Source organism: Tauraco erythrolophus, chromosome 21 (genome assembly GCF_009769465.1).
Source record: "Tauraco erythrolophus isolate bTauEry1 chromosome 21, bTauEry1.pri, whole genome shotgun sequence".
Taxonomy (NCBI): Eukaryota; Metazoa; Chordata; class Aves; order Musophagiformes; family Musophagidae; genus Tauraco; species Tauraco erythrolophus.
Window position 1 is genome coordinate 6,659,668 of NC_141485.1, and position 19,779 is coordinate 6,679,446.

Consider the following 19,779-nt stretch of genomic DNA (forward strand, 5'->3'; position numbering starts at 1 on the left):
CAGCCCGTCGCTGCAGCGCCATCGGGGCGCGCCGGCGCGGCGGGTAACGGGGAGCGCGGCCGCGGGGGAAGGCGGGGCGGGCGCGGATGCGCGGGGGGGTACCGCACTCGGTCTGCGAACGAGGCCTTTGAACGGGCAGGGTCGCTCGGTCATTAATCCCACCCACTCATGTGACAGACACCCCCGGCAGGCTGGCAGAACCGTGAGAATAAATAATTAAACGTGGCGATTTAATGTTAGATCGGTAGAATTAATAGTTAAGCGGGCAGGATTAATAATCACAATGGTTCTCGGTAACAATTCCGAGTTGAGGTTAATCAAAACGTGTCATCCTTTAACGCAGCAGCCGTCGTGTGGGGCTCTGGGGCTGCGCCCCCCCGCCCCGCAGTGCCACCCGCCCGCTCAGCACCCGCACCCTGCACGAGGCTTTCCGGGCACGGGGGCCGTTTCCCAGGGCCGTGCAGGGGTTTCCCGTGAGGCCCGTGGAAGAAAAACACAAATATTGTTGAAGTCAGAGGAACCTTGATGGGCTACTGGACACGTTTGTCAGGGCACGGTCCTGGAGGCTGCTCAATGTTTGTGTCTTACTGGCCTTGGGCTCCCAGATGGAGGAATATTGACAATTTTCCTTAAGAGAACTCCTGCCGCGGCTCCATGCACACACCGCAGGCACAAAGTTTGACTCCCACCTTGTGCCATCTGGGCTTGTACCCCCAAACACCCATCTGCTACGTCTGAGCAACGGGCAGCATCAGGTGTGACACAATCCTCTTGTTATTTCGTAAGGGAGGTGCCCGCCTCTGGAATAATCACGGCCTGCGGCTGCAGAGATGTGCCAGGAAGATGCAGGTTTTCGTTGTTCCTGCAGCCCATCTGCTCCGGAGGGTGCTAACCCCCAGCAAACAGGGACAATTGGCCTGGAGGCCGGATTTCATCAGTATTTGGTACAGAGGAGACAGCCAGCCTTCCCCAACGCTCATCCACCAGGCGTGAGGATGACACAGGGTAAATCTCCCCCACTCCATCCCACTTTTTGCAGCCAGGAGCCCTGGATGCCGCGCTGGACGCTGGTCTGCAGCGACCTGCTGTAGTGGTGCTGAGCAGCAATGCAATCTTGTCACATCATTTTGGTAGTAAACTCTGAGCCCGCTGTTGGGTCTGATTCTGTTGCACGGGCGTTGTGGGGAAGCTTGACTGAAACAGTCAGTAAGCATCAAGTGTCAGGGTGGACTCTCCAGCCTGGCCGGGTTTGGCAGTACACTGTGGCACCTGCTGGGAATCTGCTCTGCTGCTCACTTTGGGTGAGGATCTCAGGTTTCTGGGCAAAACGCCATGCTGTGCAGGAGGGCTCCCATGCACGGCCTGTCGGGCTGAGTTGGCAGGTCTGGATCTGGAGGGGACAGCTGCTATTATGCTTGGGTTTCTGTTTTTGAAATGTTTTAGGTGGAGGTGGTGTTTGAACATAACACACTACGAGTTCAGAGGCCTCTTGTTTGTCTGAGCGGTGTATAAGTCTTGTGAAGTGTTTTAATGGTGACTCTTTTAATGGTGAATCTTTCAGCCTGGAGAAGAGAAGGCTCTGGGGTGATCTTATTGCAGCCTTCCAGTGCCTAAAGGGGGCCTACAGAAAAGCTGGAGAGGGACTTTTTACAAGGGTGTGTAGTGATAGGACAAGGGGCAACGGCTTTAAACTGAAAGAGGGGAGTTTTAGATTGGATATGAGGAAGAAATTTTTCACTCCGAGGGTGGTGAGGCACTGGAACAGGTTGCCCAGAGAAGTTGTGGCTGCCCCATCCCTGGAAGTGTTCAAGGCCAGGTTGGATGAGGCTTTGAGCAGCCTGGTGTAGTGGAAGGTGTCCCTGCCCATGCAGGGGGGTTGGAACTAGATGATCTTTGAGGTCCCTTCCAACCCAAACCATTCTGTGATTCTATGATTCTTTAGTATAGTGGCTGGGCACTTTCTGTCCATTAGTGCAATAATTAGAAATAAAACACTAAACATGCAAAATGCAGGAAATTACACTTAGCATTTCATAACTGGCTCTGGAATTCTCCTGTTAATGTTCAGTCTTCACTTTTGTTGGGATGCTACCGGCCTGCTGAAACCGTAGCAAAACAAAACACACCAGCCCAGCCTGGACAGGCTGCAGTGCTAATGTTTGAGGTGCCCAGATGAAATGCCCAGTTAAAACACCTGAATCCCCAGCTCTGCCCTGGATTCTGTAGCCAACAGGTCGCACACAAGCATTTTGCTATTCTTGCTTCTCTGGTTTGTAATTTTTTTTGGCCTGATCCTCTCTGGAGGCTGTTCTCAGCAGAGGGCAGCCTTGTCAAACCCATAGGCATACTAGCGGGCACGTTGTATTTTATGTTTTCCTTGCTTCTGTTGTGATCCTGGTGGGTGATGTCCCATGGAAAGGCAGGAATTATCCATCCTAAACACATGCAATGTGTGGGCCTTGCTGCTGATATGGCTGTTCCCCAAGCAGGTTGAGGTTTGTGAGGGAAATTATTACTATAGAAAGATAAAGCAGTAATTCTGGCAAATTTTAGTTTGAATTTTAAATGTGGTGGGTTTAAAAAAAAAAAAATGGCATGGAAAGCCATTTTCAAAGACATTCTAGTCCTTCGTGAAGGTAGTTTCCGCTTTTTGTACAAGTGGAGAGCTTCCAGGCAGACCTCTCTATTTCTTTCCTAGCTCACATGTCTGAGGATAGTTATTTTATGGTATAGTAACATTTTTCATTAAATCCCCATTTTGCAGCATTTTTCAGACATCAGGACAAGCTTTTTGACATTTTTCAGTCTTGGCTGTAGTTGTTGAACTGTTCAGCGTATTTGTTTTTAATGCATAGTGAAAACACAGGGCAGATGCTTACTAGGCCTAAATTGTGCTTTGAAATCAATAGGTTTACAACAAATTGCACCAGATTAGAGTCAAAATATTTAGCTGAATTACAACCAATGTGTCTGTTAAATCAAGCCAAATAAAGGTAGTATCCTTCATTAAATACTCAGCAGCAATTCTCTAGTCAAATCATGCACTGCTTATCTTGGCAAAAAAACCTCTGAGATTCTCAGTAAAAGCAGTTTTCTTTCATCTTTATCAAGATCTGTTTTCATTTAACCTTGTTCACAGAAATGATTTCTAAATCTGTTTTAAAAGCATACTGTCCTGCCTCGATAAAACTAACAAACAGTGAACCATGTCACCAGTTTTGCAGCAAAGGGGCTTGGTACCAGCTTTTCGTGACACAAGAAGTTACTGATAGATGCTGAGGTTGATAAATGGTCGTGTACTGAGAAATTCTGAAAAAAACACAGAGGAAGAGACAGGAGGAGAGGCACACAAGGCTATTGATTTTAATTAATCCATGTAATTTTGAGGGGCAATACTGCCAGAACTGCAAAAAGAGATCATGCATAGAATGTGACTGGTGCATCCAGTGGTGCAGAACAGTCTTTGCAGAGGGGCAGCAGTCATAAGACTCCTATCACAAGTGAATGAAAGAAGCTAAATCAGCTAAATCTGGCTTTCTTGACCTTGAACCAAACAACCAGCCTCATAGTTCTGGGTTGGCAGCCTCCCGTTTCCTAACCAATGTCCACCCTCATGTCCGAGGGAAGCTTTTCTGTGGGATGCCAAACACGAGTGCAGAACCTGTCTGTGCAATTTGCAGTTTTTCCACTGCGTTTAACAGCATTGCATTTGGGGAAACGAAACAGAGCCTTCTCGTAAGCAGAAGTTTTAATTTTTGCCTTCAAAGCTTTGGATGAATTTTGATTTGATTTTTTTTGTGTGTGTGTAACATTGCACGCCCTGATGCACCGCGTACCAGCTTAAGCTAAAACACAGAATCACAATCTTAACTCACAGCACCTTTCATCTCATCCACAGGGAAAGAAAAGTGTCCCTGCCTCGCCTCCGATTTCACGCCGAGAGAAACTCCTGACTGCTGCTGTCAGAGCCCCTCCTCGTCCCTCGCCCTCCCGCGCTGGAGCTCGGCGAGTTTGCTACGACCCGTTGTCTTCTCCTGTGGCACAGGCTGGCTGGCGGGCGAGCCAGCTCCCCATCATCTTGTGCGGGATCTCTTCCCTGCCAAGCCGAGCCTACCCAAGCTGGGAGCGCCCCAAACTGGGCCCGAGCAGCTCCTCCCCCGACGTAGGCAAGGTTACACCTCTCTTCCCTACGCCTGTCAGCGAACAGCTGGACTTCTCTGGTTACATGTGTGCAACCTTTTAAAAAAACCATCCAGGCTGGCTTACTCAGCAGATTATAAAAGAGTGATTTACAAAATGCGGCTTCCTTCCAGCTCAGCCCGTGCCGTTGTATTTATGTGACTGAAGGTCTCAGCTGATCCCTTCTTTTCTTGTGCAGCCAAGAGGTTTGCAGCAGCAGCAACAGCCACGGCCAGTACAATACTGTAAGTCACTGGGAACGTTTTTTTCTCTCAGTTTGGAAGGGGTTGGCGTTCGGCATATCAGATCCATAACACCATAGTTTTCTAGCATAGAGAATGAAGAGTGTCTTCTGCTGGGGCTGTGACTGTGCTGCCCTGCAAGATGCAGCACCGCCGTGGCGTCTGCTTTATAACAGCAGCATGAATGAATGATGCAATCATGCAGGGGGGAAGCATCATCATTTTATCAGGACAGGCAAGAGGGGACTGGAGACTTGGGAGGTTGAACATCCATCAGGTTCCCTCTACCCCTTTTTAACTGCTTTTTAAAAGGTGCTTAAATAACTTCACTGTTAGGCACTGCTGTTCAGATATTCGTGTAAGCTGCAAACAGTTCATCTCTCGACTTGCATACAGGTTTGTGTTACTACCTTTAAACAGAGAACCAGGAAGTGTGAAGCAAGCTTAGTGAGGTTAAGGACTGAATCTTTCTATTCTCACACGGAAAACCACAGAAACTCACAATTCTGGATGGATGGGTTGAACTTTCTACAGAGTAGTACTTGTAGGGATATAAACAACAGTCACAATTTGCTTAAATATAACTGATCTGCTTAAATTTGTCCCCTTTCCTCTAAAGCTTTCAAAACATAGTGCTAATACTGAGAAAGAGACAGCAACATAGACAAGCTGTATCACTATACAATTCCCACTTTACAGACATAGGACTAGAGACAATGAGGATTGAGTGGTTTGTTTAAACAAATGCCATGGAAACACTCCTGGGAACCTTCTTATGAGCAGGACGACTCCTGCAGTGGCAACAGGTCCTGAGAAAAGTTTCAAGAGCTGTTTCCTCCAAATCCCTTACTGTAAGCAGCAGTTTCCCTCCAATGCAGCACAGTTTAATGTGGTTGCATGCCTGTTAATCTCGCTGCACGCTCAATGCCACGTTATTCTGCTGCAGGAACGTATCTCAGAGTGTATCTCAGTGAAGTGCTCGCTCTCCTTGTTAAACAGGAAAGTGAATCAGAAACACCAGAAAGTGTTTGCAAACTAGGATATTCCTCAGTGATCTGTTTAAAAAGATATTTTAGGTAATACTTCATTAAGATGCACTTAATCTTCATTTTTTTCACAGCAATAAATGTGAACATAATGCAGCACTTCTGAAAGCTGAAATACGGTAACAAGTGAAGTCTAGTCACAATGAGGATTTCGAGATCTTGCCAAGATCTCATCAAAATATACCAGCCCCAGAAACCTGGAGTTCTGAGTAACATTTACGTGTTCCTTTTGAGTTACGTGTAGCAGATAACTGTGGATGTTGCAGTGTTTCACAGTGTGGCAAGTGCCCTTCTCTGAAGGGTCAGCAAACAGAAAATTTCAGTTGTTTTCCTTCGACATGTGGTCTTACATAATTCCCGTGCTTGCTTCTGTGGCTCCGCCCTCTCTGTTACGAAACAGAACTACTTCTTGTGGAAATGCCAGGTTATTTTCCAAATGGCCTAAGGGAGTGCTTCATAGTCTGGAGGCAAGGAGATCTCATGGGAATTCCACTTTTCCCTTGTGATTTCCTTTTTCTACATCTTTATCTCAAGTTTCACCCTACCTCTCTCTCACTGTCACGGTTTTCTTATGTCTTCTCTAGTCACTTCTTTGCCCCTTGTTTCTTCTTTTCCCCATTTTCTTCTTTTCAGCTTTTCCCTACAATGTGCTATTGACCTGTTGAAATCTTTGCTGCTTGGATGCTTTTCCAGCGTGGAAATAATAGGATAGGAATAGATTACCTATCTGAAATTCAATGGCAGAAAAATCAGAGATTTTTCTATCCATGTTTTTTGTATGGAGACAGGACTCATTATTGTTAGTTGTGGGAATTTCTTTTTTCTTACCATCTCATTAAAACCTTGACGCATTTAAGCAATCAGATGCCCTATATTTCAGAGTAATTAATCTCTGCCAACTGTAGAGGCCTATACCACTCTGGAATAAAAAATTGCTGTTCCCTTACTACAGCTGTTGGAGATTTGTCCATAGAAGGGTTTTACACAGCTTCAGTTCTTTTTGCTCATGTTTCCAAGGGACACCTACCTGTGGACAAGCTGCTGTGTCTGCTCTTATTTCCTACGTGTGCTTACTCGGAGGTGAATTGTAGGCAGCTTCCTGGTGGATGCCATGCCAGGATGGCCCAGTGAAAATCTGGAAAGCAAGGGAAGGACCAGAACCTCTCCTGCTTGTATTTTCCCCCACTCCTGTTCCCCATTACTCAATCACTAATAGCCTTGCTTTATGCTCTCATCTACGCTTAGGGCTGGGAAAAAATTTCACAAGTTACTGAAATTGGCATGTTACCATTTGGAATGGTATTTTCCAGCCTCTGGAGCTGATGATGACCCCAGGACCTCTGCCAACAAGGGCAGAAGAACATTATACCACTCCAAGTGGTTCACTTTTAACTCCTAATATTTGCTTTTCCCACCAGCAAGATTCCCTGCAATGGCTGAAGCTTCTTTCATAGGTTCTGCTCTTTGCTTGTGTATGAGCTTCCCTACTTTACAGTCCATCACAAGTTCTCCAACGTGTGTGATGATACATTAGCCAAAACTAGGTCTGTGTTTTCCAGGACTCAGTGCCCAGCTATAGCAGAAAGTGGAAAGATTTTAGCAGGTCACAGGTCAAGGAAGATCAGGAACCACTGATGGCTTCCGCGTTTCAAAATGAAATTCTTCCCTTCCAACTTGTCATTTTTAGGCACTATCAACCACAGCTTGAGACTCTCTTGAAAGAGTTATTGCATGGAACAAGGAGGGGACAGAGTCAATTCCAACCATGGCTCCACAACTGGTATCCGTAATTCTTCTTCTAACTTGTATGTTTGTCCATCAAAGTGTGAAGTCCACCACAGCAGTGATCTCGTCATAGTAAGGAGCATCCAGAAGGGAAAGGAGTATAGGGAATGTGGGTACCAGAGAGAAGGAAAAGTTAGTGTCTCTTCCTTCCCGCTCTCTATGTGTGTTTCTAGCAATAGCATTTTTCTCAGAGAGATTAAAATTTGGAAGACGTGTATCCAGAAGTATATTTCACATCACAGTGACACAGTCCCCATGCAGTGACATTGCATCATAATGCAGTAATGTTGCAGTGCGGTCTCAGGTTAGCATGATGCAATGTGACAGTTTTGCATAAGGAATCGGTGTTGGAACACTCTGATGCAAATGTCATGCCACAGTGATGCAACAAGTTTGTCCAGTAGGGCAAATCTTTAAAATTGGCATCAAACCCATAGTTGAATTTTTAATGGACTTTATAATTTCCAGTAGTCTGGAAAAAATTAACACCCTACCATTTAAAAAATGTTAGTGGCTGGTTTATTTTTTTTTAATTCCACTGCACAAATATATCTAGCAAATGGCTGTCAAGGCCTACCCTAAAGTCAAAGCCCTCCTTCTCAGAAAATCAAAATCCTCCACTGGCAATACAAACACAGTGCTGTGGAGCCAATGTCGAGTCAAGGCTAATGCAAAGTAAACTTGGAATTCACGTGTCACCTGTCCACCCGCTGCCAAGTCTTAGCTCAGAACCAGTCTCCATCAGAGGGAAGGTTTTACGTCCGTGGCCACTTAAGAGAGAGAGGTTTCTCTCATGTGCTGTGCTGATGGCGTATGACTGTATTTCTTATATATACAGCACAGTCTTTATAGAAAAATACAAAAACCCACATGCTGTCTGCAGCAAGACTTTCTTTAGTGATGCTTCTAAGGCTAGACCAGAGTTTTACAGTATGTCTGTGCACAGAACACCTTTGATGCACCACTGCAGAGACCTGTCAAACTATGGTTCAGTCCTTGTTTCAGCCCTTCCTGGAGGTGGAGTTTGTAAAAGGCTTTTTCTGGAACATCTCCTTGTTCCTGTGTACCCACTCACCTTTGCTTTCTGGCACACCGGGAGGTTGAGCCCAGGCCCTGTCCTACCTTCCCACACCTAAACCGAATGCACAGGAGGGAAGCACGGGCTGGGTGATACCTGCTCTCCCATCCCCACTCACACCTGCCATGCAGATGAGCACTGGGGAAGCTACTGTGTCACCTTCTCGGCCTTGTGCAAAAGCCATGAACTCACTTTGGTGCACACAAAAAAACTCAAGAACAGCTGGAACAGTGCTGTTTTGTGGCTGCCTTTGGATAGCTTTGCCTTTGACGCAACTTTGATGCTCTCTCTCATTCTTGCTATTTCATCTCTACCTGTGAAACAGTGATATCTCTTACAAATATGGTTCTTAGCTGTTCACAACAGGTTTCACCCCTTAGGGTTGGTGGCTTCATTTATACAGACCTTCACCTTTCAGTGAAGGATTGGAGCATTCTCTTTTATTCTACACACGTGAACAGATAAAGATGAGTGTGTGTGTTCTATAAATTTTTCTCAGTGATTATGGTAATTTTTCACAAAGCCTTTTGTATCCCAGTAGTCACCATATGGTTACTAGTCGTGGGAATAAAACCCAAGGTTCCTGTTCCTGCTTTGACCATTAACTGTTTAGCTGTGGTCTCTGAGTGAGCACACAGAAGTTGCCTCAGGAAACAGCACTGGTGCTTACCATGTGTGATCCCTGGACGACTCCAGTACTAATCAGCTCCTGTAATTTTCCACAGCAAGGTATACAGTGATCATCATCTCTATCTTCAGATGTCTTTTGTGTCTGGGGGTGCAAAGTTTGTCCAAAAAGGGCAAAAACACCCCATTTTGTGGGAACTTGCATGTGTCAGACCTCTCACCATCAACATTCACATGATATATAGGAGAAAAATAAATTAGCTTAGTGAGAGGAAAAAAAAAGATGACACTATGTAACATGATGAAGGTCTATAACATGCTGATTGGTTATATTTTTTCCCCTATCCCAGAAAAAGAGAGAACCTGCTACCCAATTACACAAGACGTGTCCTGAAAGACATCTAAGAGATTAGAAGAAACAACCAAACAAAAACTTTTACAAAAATCTGGGAAGTGAGTTAGAAAGCTGTTAATTCCAAGTGTACAGATTGGTAAATACTAAAGTCCACACTGAATTCCCTTCTGAAAGGGTGAAGCACAAGATAAGTCAGGTAGAGTAAGAAAATACTTACTGACACCTCGTGCTTCTGATCTACAGAGGTAGTGTTCAACATATTTAAGGGGATAGATATAAAAGAGAAGAAAATAAACTTTTGTCAGGGATTGTTATGGAAAAAGTTGTGTCACAATGTGATATCGTAACAGGTTGAGTGAAGTCCCCAAAGCCTAAGACTTCACTGGATTTTATCAAAGATGAATTCCCAGTGCTAAGGGCCAAATCTTCTATGCGTTTATAGATGACGAGAGTATTTAGTTTATATTAATTGGGACATAGAAAAGGATCTAAAACTTCAATTTAGGGACAACCGCTCACTGATAGGTTTAAGATAGTTAAGTCTACTGTGATCAAGTGAATCCTTCAGGGCTGAGTGTCTTCTGCTATATCCTGGAGAAACTAATTTGCACAGTAGGCTGGGTCTGATAAGAAATAAAGATCCCTTTGAGTGATGAGGGCAAGATGAGACAGAGAATTGCAAGTCCCACACAGCAGCTGGCAGTCTGGCGGTTCAGCAAATGCCAAGTATTACAACCTTGAACCCCCTGTGAACATCAATGGGCCGAGCCTGCAGAGAGCAAATCAGCAGCTGACCAAAGCTCCACAGCCCACCTGTAACGTAAATTGAACATCAGTAGGCAGCAACAGCAGAGAGCAAATCAGCGACCGAGCCAGACCTCCACCACCGCTCACGCTCTTTGATAAAAGCTGGGTACCAGGCTGTGGGCATCCCTGCTTGCCAGAATCAGATCGGTTGCACCAATGGCTCAAGACGGAGTGCAGTTCTGTCACTCAGAGAAAGACTTTATCTTGTCCTCTCACAGTAAGAAGGTTCCTAAAAGGATGGCATCCCTCTTGGAGATGAAAGAAATCTTCCGCAATGCTGACGCAGTATGCTTTGATGTGGACAGTACAGTCATCAGGGAAGAAGGCATTGATGAGCTTGCAAAGTTCTGTGGCGTCGGAGATGCTGTCGCGGAGATGTATGTATATTTGCTGTTTACTTCAGAGGAATAGTAGTAAAAAATGAGCATGGATAAGGTTAATCTGTAACAGTGAATTTGCAATAGGGATTAATTCAGCTCCGTCACAGGAGACTATTACAGTTTAAAGAGGATTTTTGGGAATAAAAAGTGAAATTAATGCATAATGAAGTAACTTCTTTCGGAATTGTGAAGCCACTCAACAAAACTATACGGACATAAATTATCTAATGTAAATTTCTTCCATAGACTAAGGTCAGCCCTCGTCACTAAACTTGGCTAAGCACTCGCAAACCTCGTTATGAGATGAAGGAGAGGGGACAACTCTCTTAACACTTCCCTGGGGCTGATGCTGTTTCCATTGAAACTTGTATGAAAAGTTCTGTTACTTTCAGAGAGCAGCACCTGGGCTGCAGTTTGGGAATACTGATCCTAGTGGCTCAGATGCACTCACAGAGGGAATGAAACAGTTTTCCTTTGCCTCACTGGTTCTCACAAGAGCTCCGATCTGTAGAGATCTACCAGTGGTTGCTAGCAATCTTTGCAGCGTACCAATCTTCTCCTTCACAACATAGCTATGCTAGAACCTAGAACCCATGGACTCTTACCTTGATCCTTGTCATTCTTCCTTAATTAACTGTTCTCGGGAGAAGCCTCAACTTGTTAAATGTCACTGATTCGTGTTCTTTGGATCACAATTTAGGACCCGCAGAGCTATGGGTGGCACTGTGACATTCAAAGCGGCTTTAACAGCACGACTAGGTCTCATACGTCCCTCCTACGAGCAAGTACAAAAATTAATATCTGACAACCCACCTCAGCTAACACCAGGAATAAGGTAAGAAGACTTTCAAATGATCAAACAAAAACGTCTTCCAAAAGCACATGGCATAAATCAACAGAATTCTGTGACATTACCGTAGAGCTGGTTTAGATTGACTTCCTACTCCCTTTCCGTGTTGTTTGTGTACAAAGCTTCTATCAGGAGCTTGTAATGGGCTGAGTCCATGTCAAGTGGCCAAGCATCCATGTCAAAAGAAAACAGTCTTGGGTATTAACTGGCGTTTTGGCTGGTAAGCTCAAATTCTGGCTTGAGGATTAAACAAGCATGGAATATAATCTGTTCAATCACATCTTTTTTTGACGAGTGATGGAACTGGGAGATTTAATACCCAATATGAACTACTGGTTTGGTCTACTCTGCAATTATATTATCTCTCTCTTGCACTTCTGTGTGCAGTCACACCCCTGGGCTCAGTTTAGGGGATCCATTGTTCAGAGCTACCCATTCTGTACTAAAGTCCCTAAAAAAGTATTAAAAAAATCATTAAGGGGAAATACATATATATGTGTGTATTCATTCATCTTCGGGTTTGGAATAAACAGTAATTATTGAAACTGAAAAGTTTTTTTCCTATTCAGATTGTTTAAAACAATTGAAAATAATTTATTTTCTACAAAACCTGGCCATAGCTTCAAGTTTAAAATATTTTTAGCACATACAGTCATTTTAGACACTATTGTGCTTATATTTTCTCCTTGAAACGACGCAGATCCTCAGGTTTTGCTGTAGAAGGCATAGCTCAATGTAACTACAAAGAGAACATTGTTTCCTTGTTTAGAATCACATGATTTTCCTTTTCATTCCTTCCCTTTCTTCCTCCTTTTCTGTAGAGCCTGCTTTAAGCCTCCACTTTGCTTCTTATTATTTAGCATTTTACCACTTCTACTGCTTAGCATTGCTGCATGCTGATCTCCCTGCCTGTAGAGCCAAATCCTGGAAAACTTTTAACTGCCTTCAAGCCCCGTTGACATTAGCTGGGTCTGAAAACTTCTACTTTTCTGATTCCTTTTCTGTAGCTGGTGCCCTCTTCTCAAGATAGTATCAATGTCCAGCATCTGGGGAACCAATTCTGAGCTAGAAAATGTTGGCACTTTGCACGCTTTTCAGCCCACTTGGTATTTTAGCACAGTGGCTTTATCTCCCTCACATTCCCTACTTTTTTTTTTTTTTTGCATTATAGATTATTTTTCTTGCTGTTGTTTAGGTATAATTAGTGGAATTAATACTTAATGAAGCAACCTATTTTGGAATTGTGAAGCCAGTCAGCAAAACTATACTGCTGTTGTTTTAACTTCACTTCTGAAAAAAATCTGAGCTGGATCTGCTCTCATTTGTTCAAGGGAACTAAGGTGAAAAATATCAAAGTGTAAAGAAATCATTTCCAGGGAGTGGTTGTTTCTGAGCAGCTAAATACCTGTTTGTCTCTAGACATGATGTTTTTGCTCTTCTCAAGCAAGATGTATGCACCAACTTGCAAGGGAAAGAAGGAAAAGCTTTGGGCAGCAGAGATGGATGGAGCTGGAAAGCAGCACACATCCTAATTAAACTGGAGTAACACAAAGTATGGGCAGCCTTGTACAGGAAAGATATTTTAGCTTTGTTATCCCTAGATGCTGCCAGGCACTCACGCTTGGTGACTGCTCTTTTTTCTCAGGGAGCTGGTGAGCAGGCTTCATCAACGAGGGGTCCAGGTCTTCTTGGTCTCGGGGGGATTTCAGAGCATCGTGGAGCACGTGGCCTTGCAGCTGAATATTCCAACAGCAAACGTCTTTGCCAACAGGCTGAAGTTTTACTTTAATGGTGAGATTGCCATAATGCCTCTTTTGTCTGCTAATTAATGCCACTTTTTTGGTTCAAACTGTCAGATATTGGGCTACAGATACTGTCCAGCCTACATGACCTTGTTACCAATCCAGCTAGCTCCAAGCAGGAAAACTGTAAGACCTTACCAAAGTTAAGTTCAGGTCACTTTCCAGACATGAAATAGAGCTGTAGTTACTTTTTAATTGCAAGCTGTGCCAAAGGTAAAACATGTTACAGTTGCTGACAGCAGAGTTTCATTTTCTCTTGCTTCTTCAAGTTTAAAGAGTTTATTACACTGACCTATTTTTAGAGGCAAACTTCACTTTCAGTGATTTTGAGGTATGTATGGAGATCAATGTACTTCAGTAGAGCTGCTCTGGACTTTAAGCTAGTGTAATCAAGCAGAACTGTAGTTCGTGAGGTTGTTTCTTACTCAGTGTTTCATACACTGTCTATACATCATACTGGATGCTGCTTTTGAAATGTTTACACCAGAATGACTGGATCAGAGTGACTGGGAATGGATTTGTAAAACTACTTATACAGGGTTTCTACTTCTGCCTTAGCATTTCAGCTCTGTGAAAATCTCCCCACTGAAACCTGGGTAAAATCCTAGTTTTTACACTTACCTTCTCATTACTTTTTTGGGATGCTGATATTGTGAGGCTTACAGGGCTGCATGTAATTAACTGTTTTCTGAAGTAAAGACCACAGGCATATGTCTGTCTTCATTTACAAGAAAATATGCTATGTGTCTAACTCGTCCGTCCTTCCCTTGTGTTCCAGGAGAATATGCAGGATTTGATGAAACACAACCAACAGCTGAATCAGGGGGGAAAGGCAAGGTTATCACTCATCTGAAGGAACAGTTCCACTTTAAGAAAGTAGTTATGATTGGTGATGGAGCTACAGACATGGAAGCCTGTCCCCCTGCTGTAAGTATTAAAGAAATGGAATTCTAAATTCCTTTCCAGCAAATCCTTTGGGGAAAAAAAGTGCGGTTTGAAATCTTTGTATCAGGGAAGATCTTTAGCACTTCCCACAGCCTGAGAGATACTGGTGTGGGTAGTTTTCCTCTAGAAAGGCTGCATCATGCAATGGTTGATTTCTCTCAGTTCGGACAATCAGAAAGGGTGTCACCCTCTAAGCCAGGGTGCTGGCTGGGTCCAGCAGCACTGTGTAGCAGTCTAGCGACCTCTCTCAAATCAAGCTGATATTATCAAGTCTGCCTTTCCCCTCGATGTCCCCTCAGCAAGTGCTTGCTTCTGTGCAGAGGTCTTAATCTACCAAGATCCTGGTTCTGAACACCGGTGAATGGTGCTTAGCATGAAGATCTGGCACAGATCTGGTGCACAATTACCTGGTATTGGCCAAGCAAGGGGGTTCATCTCACTGCACAGTGATGATACCTTTGAAGATAGCAGCCCTGACAGGGTGAAATAATAAATAAATTAATAGAAAGACAACTTTTATAAATGGCCATTTCACAGCAGAGATCTTAATTTCATCTCCCCTTTAGTGCCTAGCTCTACGCAGAAGTACTCCAGTGCCCCTTCTTTGCCAGTGTTGGGGGACAGAGATCCTCGTGCATGGGGATTAGGGATGGTTGGACTCGATGATCTCTAAGGTCTTTTCCAACCTAGAAATCTATGAATCTATGAAAAGCACAGGAAAAACCTCTAAAAGCTACTGCTGATGCGAGTTACAACAGCTGGTCTCTTGCTGTTAAATATGTGCATGACCAAAGCAGCTTAGCATTTGCTTAACGCTTTCTACCTAAAGGCAAAAAAGCAGCAGTGGAAATTTTAAACACTGCACTTTCACTGCAGATGGTTTTCTCAGATGTAGAAATGATGATTGTTCCTGGTTAATGATTGAAGACATGGTTAACGTTTACTTTTGGTATCTATCAAATGAGGTAAACAGAGTTAAGATAAACGGTATAGGCATAACTGTGAGATGCTGCATACATGCTCGAATGTTAACTCATTCTTGAATAGTAAGGCTTTACGTGGCATCACGTTTACAACAGATTTTCGGTAAAATCTCAGATCTGAACAGTCTTGAAGTTACAAGGCACTGAGACACAACTTTCCTATTGGAACAAATCTCTAATAACCAAAGTGGTACAAAACTAAATGTTAATGAAGTTCTTGTTAACAAATATGAAAAATGAACATGTAGAGTAAAACAGGGGAAGAGGTGGGGAGGAATACCATAATTTTAAAAACTAGTCTTAAAACCAAACTTAATTGCTGAGAAGCTCCATTCCTTACATGGGACTGCAATAATTTATGTGCTCATTCTTTCTGTTTTGCCAGGACTGCTTCATTGGATTTGGAGGAAATGTAATCAGAAAGCAAGTGAAGGAGAAAGCTAAATGGTACATCACTCACTTTGACGAACTGCTAAAGGAACTGGAAGAACGATAAATTATACAGTAAAATAATATATTTAACAACTATAAATCCATTATACAATGCAATTAAACATATATTTGTTTGCAAAGTTGTGTTCTGGATTTTTTTAGTGATTCTGGGTGTTGGGAACCTTCATCTCTGGCCTGAAACTCGTGTTGCAAATGGCACCATTCTACTCAAATATTTTGTAACGGAAATGGTAAGATTTTTTTAAACATCTTTTCCAAGGTGGAAGAGGTCAGTTGATTATTCACTTGCAAGTGAAGACCAAAGGTAGGCAATTATCAATAAGTTAAAAATACCTTAATGGATTGGTCTCTGGCCAATATTGCATATCTATTGTTTCAGAATCATTGAAGCTAATACCTCTACTTATTTTGAGTGGCGAAAGAAGAATAAGGGAGCCACAAATGGAAGTTTGTCTAATCACTAATTATTATCATTATTAATAATAATAATAATGATGATGATGCCACCACAATATAGTCTAAAAGGTAAACAGTATGGTAAGTACTTTCCATTCCAAACAGTCTCAGAACTAGGTTACACAACGAAGAGATAGGTAGGAAACATTACCAAGTATCTCTGATTTCACCAAAATATGGCTACAAGAGAACCTGAGATGTCATCTGTTACTCAACATCACTGTTACTCAACATGTAGGCTGAAAGACATGCAATGCATGCAAATCTGAGATATATGCAATATTCATCTCTGTCCAAGAAAAGTATTTTAAGGCAAGTGCTACAGTCGTTCCCATACTTCATTAAAATACTTCAAACTAAACTCCAAAATGGTGATTTTGTAAAATGGTCACACTGTTTACTTAACTGTTTTATTTATTTAACGATGCCCGCCCCCCCATCAACCTATAACTGGACGGAAGCTAATTCATCGACCTTTAAAAAAACTGGTCAACTGATTAAGAAAATACTGTGAAACTTATCTAGGCTCTTCCTCTGCCTCACGCGTGGATCAACCACTCTTAAACCTGAGCTAGAAATAAGTCTAACCCGTTCCAAGTATTTCTCTGAGTTTCAGCTACTGAATCCCAGTTTCTTAAGGACTTGTCTTTTGTGGCTGCAGTGTTTGATCCAAGAGGTTCCTTATACAGAACACACTTGATAAATGCTGCCTTTTTGTCAGCAAGTCCCTGACAACTCTTCTATGTCTTTTTAACCAGCTTTGCTGACACATCATGATACTTTATTTCCCTGATTTATAAGCATCTCACCTCTGATAACGTGAAAAGCTTTTCTAATAGTAAAATAGATCCCATATCTTTCACTTCCTTCCATCCACATAATACCATCACAGGAGAAATATGCATTGGTATAACATGATTTGTCCTGGAAAAAAAAAAAAAAAATCTATGTAGGCTTTTATCTTCTGGGTGCTTACAAATAGCCCCAGTATTTTTCTGGAAACTGAAGATTATGCTGAAATGTGCTAATTCTCCTCCACCTCATCACATATGTCATAGATAGGAAGACAAAGAAGAGATGTGCCTGCCTTCCAAAATCTCATGCTGTCTCCACAAAATAATCTTTACAGGTTTACACAACTTGCACTGGATTTCCTTAATTTAGTAAGATTACATCAAGGTGCACTGGGAGACCTCCTGTCCAATTGTTTAAGCACCACCACCAATTAAAACAAACACTGGTCTGTCCATTCTGCAACTTCATCAGAAAGGATATGGGGGAAAGAGGCATTAACAAAGCCCCAGAGAGTGACGAATGGCAGCTCTCAGTGATGCCACCTCATGTTTTTGGCAAAAAAATGAGGCAGTAATTGCATGAAGTTACAACAGCATTTAAATACTAGCGAGTAGAATGGTTAAAAAAAATCCAGAAACAAACTTCTGATGGGTTTTTAGAGAAAGGCAATACACAAACAATTATACTGAGTATCTATATAGAGAGTTTAAAAACCTTCATAAAAGAAAAGCTGAGACAGACAATAGTTGGCAGGCTGCTCACAGAATTCTCCTGGGAGCATTAAACATAATCTCTTTCAAATTCTTCCTGAGAAAAATCTCAGCCAGCTCCAAGGGCAGTTCATGTACAAGCACGCTTTTGTTCAGCCAAGACTGCATGAGTAGAACAAGTATAAACTCTTGCTGCTCTCATTCAGTGTGGTCCTCTGCAATTCCATCGTTACGAGCAGAAGCGTTTCTGCTTGCTGCAGTTTTCTACTGAATTAAAAGGCAACCAAAAAATATAATCTAACATCAGCTATAGGTCCAGGCCTCGATCCGAGGAACACTGGGACATGCTTGACTTACATAGGGAATTTCACTAATGCCGCAGTCAGAAGACTGTGCAGGAGGCTCTGTGCCACAGAGATGTTAACATTCACAGCATATCTTCTGCCAGTCTGAGTGCTATGGAAACATGGCATCATGCCAATGGTTTCACAAGAGCTCCTTAGGTCCAAAAAAAAAAAAAAAAAATACCACCCCCTTCCACTGGGCAAATATCAAGCCTGACTTCTAGTCCAGGAGGTACCAAAAGAACTACTGACTTTAGTGAGTGGCTAAGCTCTTTTGCCTGTAAAACACTGGAAAAAAATAGGAGAGAATAAAGCAGAGTGAGGTAAGTTTCAATGTTACAATCAAGCTACCGATTTACCCGAACATAGCCCATGCCAGTACAGCAGAGTGTGGAGAGTAGCACACGTTGGGCAAGTCATCATCTGGTCTTCAGGTGGGTCTCTGGACTTCAGAGCATGGGGAAGCACATCGCTTCATATAAAGCCTTTTACTTTGATGTGATTATTGAGCCAGAATTACTTTAAATTATATATTCAATTTGCATGAGGGGACTTCTTAAAAGAACAGCTTGCAGCCTTTTCTAGGAAGACTACAGGACAACTAAACTTGAGTTCTAATTGTATCTTTATTACAGTGCTATGAACTAGAACAAGAACTGATAATTACCAGACACTTCAGGCATTGTTCTCCACTTTCCAACCACTGGAAAGTGACTTCAGTTCTGAACCCTACAAATTCTGCTCCAGGAAACGCTGAAGTATTGTTAGAAAAAGCACAAAGGCAGACTTGGCCATGAAATTCAGAGGGAAAAGCACAACAATGTTCACAGCTGGGGAAAACCAACTTCAGAAACGGCTCAGCCAAAGGGAAGCAAGGAAAGGTCGGCACCACTTATTTATCTACTGCGTTACGTTCGGAGAGTTCACATAGTTATCTGTAACTAAAATAAGAGGAACTAATCTCTCTGTGATAACAGCCAGAGCACGAGTGCGAAGCTCACAACGACAGCAGGCACATTCGTAACACGTTATGACGACACTCCTGGGAATCCAGATCTTAGGCAGTGATAAAGACTTGTGCCACATGATGTCACTCCGCAGAATATCCAGTTATTCCTTAAATTGTTTTATTCATGCAAAACTTCAAGGTCCTCAAGTAACAAGAGCTCTGTCTGACTGGATTTAATTCCTAGTGCTCCTGGCTGAAGGTAAGGAACATGGATTGCATCAGAACACGCAAAATCCTGTAACTCCAAAATTTTTTTTGGCCCTTTGTCTCCGACTGAGATCGCTGGTTATAAGGGGTAAGTTACAAGGACAATTCTGTAGGGATAAGAAATAAGGGAGGATACTGGGAGAAATAACAAGGACTGGAAGCTGGTATCGTCATCCTTTTTTTCCTTTTGCAGCTGAACAGTAGTCCGAAAAGCCTGGAAAAATGACAGCCCCAGATGACAGTACTGCTCATGACTGATTTACAAGAAGGAACAGCCGAAATGATGTACTTGGCTCACTGAGTAAGCCAAGCTGAGAACTTTAAGCTAATATAGTACAGAATTTTACTCAGTAAAATCCCATAATCAGTTGACAACAGGAGGAAAATATGAAAACAGACAAGAATCAGATCAAATATTGATTTTGTTCGAGATGAAATTCAAGCAAAGGCAAGAGTGCAGTGTATTTCACATGGGAAGAAATGAAGAAATCAGACCTGAAAAATTAAGCATAATTTGTGCAGAAATATCGAAAGGAAAAATATTTTGTATTTATCACCATAGCACTTATGACTTCTGGGATGTAATGGAGATACTGTAAATTCATTTTGGAGAAGGAAAGCAGAATACTGGGAAATGCTGTCCCTGACACAGAGAAGTGATATTGGCTAACTAAGCTGAAATATTCTATGCAATTATTCAAATTCTTCATAATAAACACTGCGAGA

General features: G+C 42.7%; 1 protein-coding gene across 2 annotated transcripts; it reads left to right on the plus strand.

Moving 5' to 3' along the window:
- Positions 1 to 4,076: 4,076 nt before the first annotated feature.
- Positions 4,077 to 15,613, plus strand: PSPH (phosphoserine phosphatase). 2 transcript variants are annotated; one of them, XM_086624666.1, is made up of 6 exons: positions 4,077 to 4,424; positions 9,308 to 10,496; positions 11,200 to 11,334; positions 12,995 to 13,140; positions 13,930 to 14,078; positions 15,465 to 15,613. In XM_086624666.1, the coding sequence occupies exons 2-6, from the start codon at positions 10,276 to 10,278 to the stop codon at positions 15,573 to 15,575; spliced, it is 762 nt and encodes a 253-aa protein (XP_086480792.1). In that variant the 5' UTR covers positions 4,077 to 4,424; positions 9,308 to 10,275; the 3' UTR covers positions 15,576 to 15,613. The 2 variants fall into 2 exon arrangements, with proteins under 2 accessions (XP_086480792.1, XP_009982220.1); XM_009983918.2 differs by having other exon boundaries at positions 10,338 to 10,496.
- The last annotated feature ends 4,166 nt before the right edge of the window (positions 15,614 to 19,779 follow it).